At 40.3% G+C, this 3560-nt stretch overlaps 1 protein-coding gene across 1 annotated transcript; it reads left to right on the top strand.

Moving 5' to 3' along the window:
* The first annotated feature begins 2916 nt into the window (after nucleotides 1–2916).
* Nucleotides 2917–3234, top strand: LOC114191169. Its single transcript, XM_028080352.1, has one exon. The coding sequence runs from the start codon at nucleotides 2917–2919 to the stop codon at nucleotides 3232–3234; it is 318 nt and encodes a 105-aa protein (XP_027936153.1).
* The last annotated feature ends 326 nt before the right edge of the window (nucleotides 3235–3560 follow it).

Raw genomic sequence — 3560 nt, 5'->3', positions numbered from 1 at the left:
CGATTATCATTGTATTAGTAAACTTTCCAACCAGACATTACATAGCATTTTGTTTATATTCTCTGAGGCCATCTTATACTATACTTACACACGAACCCATCACTGTTTACCAAATTGTAGTCCTTGCAATTCATGTCCAGTGTCTTTGAGGAATAAGTCAACTTCAGTTTCCCATTTCTCTTTAATTCCTGAATTCTGGAGCTTCATTCTTTTTTGAGTCGAATTAGGATCCCATTCTCACTATATGAGTTTGCATTCAAGTTCCTTAGGTCGTGCAGGTGTGGTACCTTTCCTGTGGGGAGTTTCTTCTTTGCAAGTGGTGATTGTTAGAGGTAAGGGAAGCCGTCTGTTTTCTTAAATTTCGTATAGAAACCATTTCTGATGACTTTGATTGCATGATTGGGTGTTGAATTGTTGCTTGAACTATGAAATTGGGTGTGTGATTGCATTTATGCATAATTTCTAGGCCTTTGCATGTGAGAGAAGATTGTGAATTTGGTGTATTCGCCCAAGCGAGCAGCTCTTGCCTGAGCGAAAACACCAAAAACTCATCTTTGCCCCTACGCGAATTGTCGCTCAAGCGAGTGATTCCTGCCTAAGCGAGAGAAAATCTGGCTTAAATGAGAAAGCTTTGCCTGAGCGAGAATTCGCTCAATTTGTGAGTTGCTCTCTGTTTTGAGTCTTGCTCAGGCGAGAATGATTCGCTCAAGCGAGAGAACTCTTTCGCCTAGGCGAGACCTTATAGCTTGAGTGAAAACTACTGTAGTTGAGTGTTTGTTTCTCTGCTTGTGATGGATGACATTATACCTGAAACGTTAAAATGTGAAATTAGATAGTGACATGCTTGAGTTGGTGTTTGATAATGTTAATTTTTACCATTATCCAAGCTATATTTTATTAGCAAAATTATCTCTTCCAAAACTTTTAACCTACTTAATCCTCAATTTTACCTTACTTTTGTAAATAAATACATTGTGGGTTACATTGATCTAAATATACCACTAATCCCCATTTTTTGTGTCCTTTTTGTATATTGGAAGCTTTGCTCCAAAAATCCAGACAAATGAGTGACCCGGAATAGCAAGGAGAAGAGCAAAAATGTCAACAGGAAGCGCCCGACGACACAGAGATAGCGCCAGGCGCAACAGGCCGCCAGCGCCAGGCGCCAGACAAGCGTCATCCAAGCGCTGCTGCTGCTCACCGCCTGGCGGGACCTGGACACCGTCGGGCGGTAGCTGGTCGTTTTGCCACTGTTTGTTCCCTAGCGCCTGGTGGTGAGACCCTTCCGTCAGGCGCCAGTTTTCGCTGATGTGGCAAGTTGGCTCTTTTTCTTCTATTTTCATGAGGGGAAAGGATCTTTGGCATTTTGGAGGCACGAAGAACACATTTGGAGAGCTTGGAGGAGTGCTAGGGCTTGTGGGAACAACTCCATCTTCCTTTTTGTATCTCTTTCTCTTGCATCTCTTTCATTTGCAAGCTTGAGTTATCCATGACAATGGAGAGCTAAACCCATTTTTGTTGGGGTTAGATGTAGCCACGAAACTCTTGTGTAAATGCAAATGTTTTTACTATATATATGACTCTTTCATTAATTGCTAGTCTTCTTATTTCTTCACTTAATGCTTGCATTGATTTAGCCATCTATTGCATGATTTTTGGTTCATTGGGTGTGGAAATATCTTTTGAAACCTAGATTTGGAATAAGAAAACTCAATGGAGCTTGTACCTAGGAATGGGGCTTGACCCATTGGTTATCTTAAACCTTAGTGCATAAAGCAAATTTGCTTATTAAGAGTTCAAGGAATTGACTTTTAATAGGGAAATTTAGGCTCAATCCATTAAGGAATTAGGGTTTGAGTAAAATTTTGGGTTGACATTAGCATATTAATGAAGAGGATGTTAAATTGTAGTTGCATGAGAGCATAGTTGGTGATCTCTAACCCCGACAATATCAAGTCATTTCATTTCTAATCTTTTTGATTCACTAAGTGCCTTTATCTTCCAAAGTTCAATTTTAATTATTTATGCAAAATTTAATTTCATACAAAAACCCAAATTATGAATTTATTCATTAGTTTAAATTAGTCACTAATTACGCAAATATTTAGTATACACGAGTCTCTTGGGAAACGATATCCCGGTCTTAACGGTTACTACTTGCGCGACTTGGTACACTTGCCAAAGTCTTAACAAGTTTTTGGCGTCGTTGTCGGGGACCCGTGTCTAATACTAGACTTTTGTGTGATTTTTGACTTATTTAGACTTAAATTCTTTTGTTCATATTTACTGTTTTTGTTTACTTATATACGCACATTATTTTTGGGCTAACTTGTAGTTCGAGCTTGCTTTTGTTGTTGCTCTATAGTTTATGCAGGGTAGAATCCGTACAAGGAGGACCGCATCTTTAGAACCACTCCTTGTCGACCCTGAGATAGAGAAAACTGCCCGCAAAAATAATAGTGCCACAAGGAGAAGACGAGCTCAAGCACAACAAGTTGCCCATCACTCTTCTACTTCAGACACTCTTCCGTCTACTTCTTAGAATCTTGATTCTTTTTCAGAAGAAGAAATTGCTGAAAATCCTAATGGTGGTGGTAGAGGTCATGAAAGACGCACTTTGGATATGCAATACTGTGAAGATCCATCAATGGCCTGTCTCATGAGAATCCTTACACTCATCTGGCCACATTCTTAGAGATATGCAATACTGTGAAGATCCATCAAGTTCCTGATGAAGCCATACGACTGAGTCTCTTCCCATTCTCACTAGCAGGACCCGCAAAAGCCTGGCTGAATTCTTTTCCTGAAAATAGCCTCACCAACTAGGATGATGTGGTTGCAAAGTTCTTGAGCAAGTATTTTCCCCAGTCCAAGGTTAATAAAGGAAAATAGGAAATCTCAACATTTCAACAGGATATGGATGAGTCTTTAGGCCAAGCTTGGGATAGATTCAAAGGATTGCTGAGGAAAACTCCCATTCATGGGTTTGATCAACCTACACAACTCACTCTTTTCTTGGCAGGACTTAAATCCCAGTCAAAGTTGATGTTAGATGCCTCTGCCGGTGGGAGTATCAAGTGGAAGACGCTAGAAGAAGCGTATGAGTTAATAGAGAATATGGCAGCTAATGATAATGAAGTCTATACTGAGAGAGCCCATTCTCAAAAGAAGGGTATTCTAGAGCTTCAATCTCAAGATGCTCTATTGGCTCAAAACAAGATTATTACTCAGTAGTTGGAGACCCTGATGAAGAAATTGTCACAACTTCCTCAAGAGCTTCAAAATGCCTCTGTAGCTCAACTCCAACAAGTGCAAAGTTGTGAGTTATGTGGAGGAAACCATACCAATGGGCAATGTGCTATGCCAAGCACATCTCAAGAGGAAGTTAGTTATATGGGCAATCAAGGCCGAGCAGGGAACTATAATCAAGGATGGAAACCTCACCAAAACATGGTCCAAGCAGGACCTTCCAATAGGGCCCCACATCAACAAACTTACCAACATCCCTCTTTGACTGACAAAACCTCAAAGCTTGAGGACATGATGCAACAGTTCTTGCA

The sequence above is a fragment of the Vigna unguiculata genome, chromosome 7 (assembly GCF_004118075.2).
Source record: "Vigna unguiculata cultivar IT97K-499-35 chromosome 7, ASM411807v1, whole genome shotgun sequence".
NCBI classification, from domain to species: domain Eukaryota; kingdom Viridiplantae; phylum Streptophyta; class Magnoliopsida; order Fabales; family Fabaceae; genus Vigna; species Vigna unguiculata.
The sequence above is the reverse complement of the archived record's forward strand: the minus strand, read 5'-3'. Positions and strand labels throughout refer to the sequence as shown.

Excerpts from the sequence above, each read along its gene's own strand:
- LOC114191169 (XM_028080352.1), top strand. The coding sequence starts at position 2,917 with ATGGATGAGTCTTTAGGCCAAGCTTGGGATAGATTCAAAGGATTGCTG.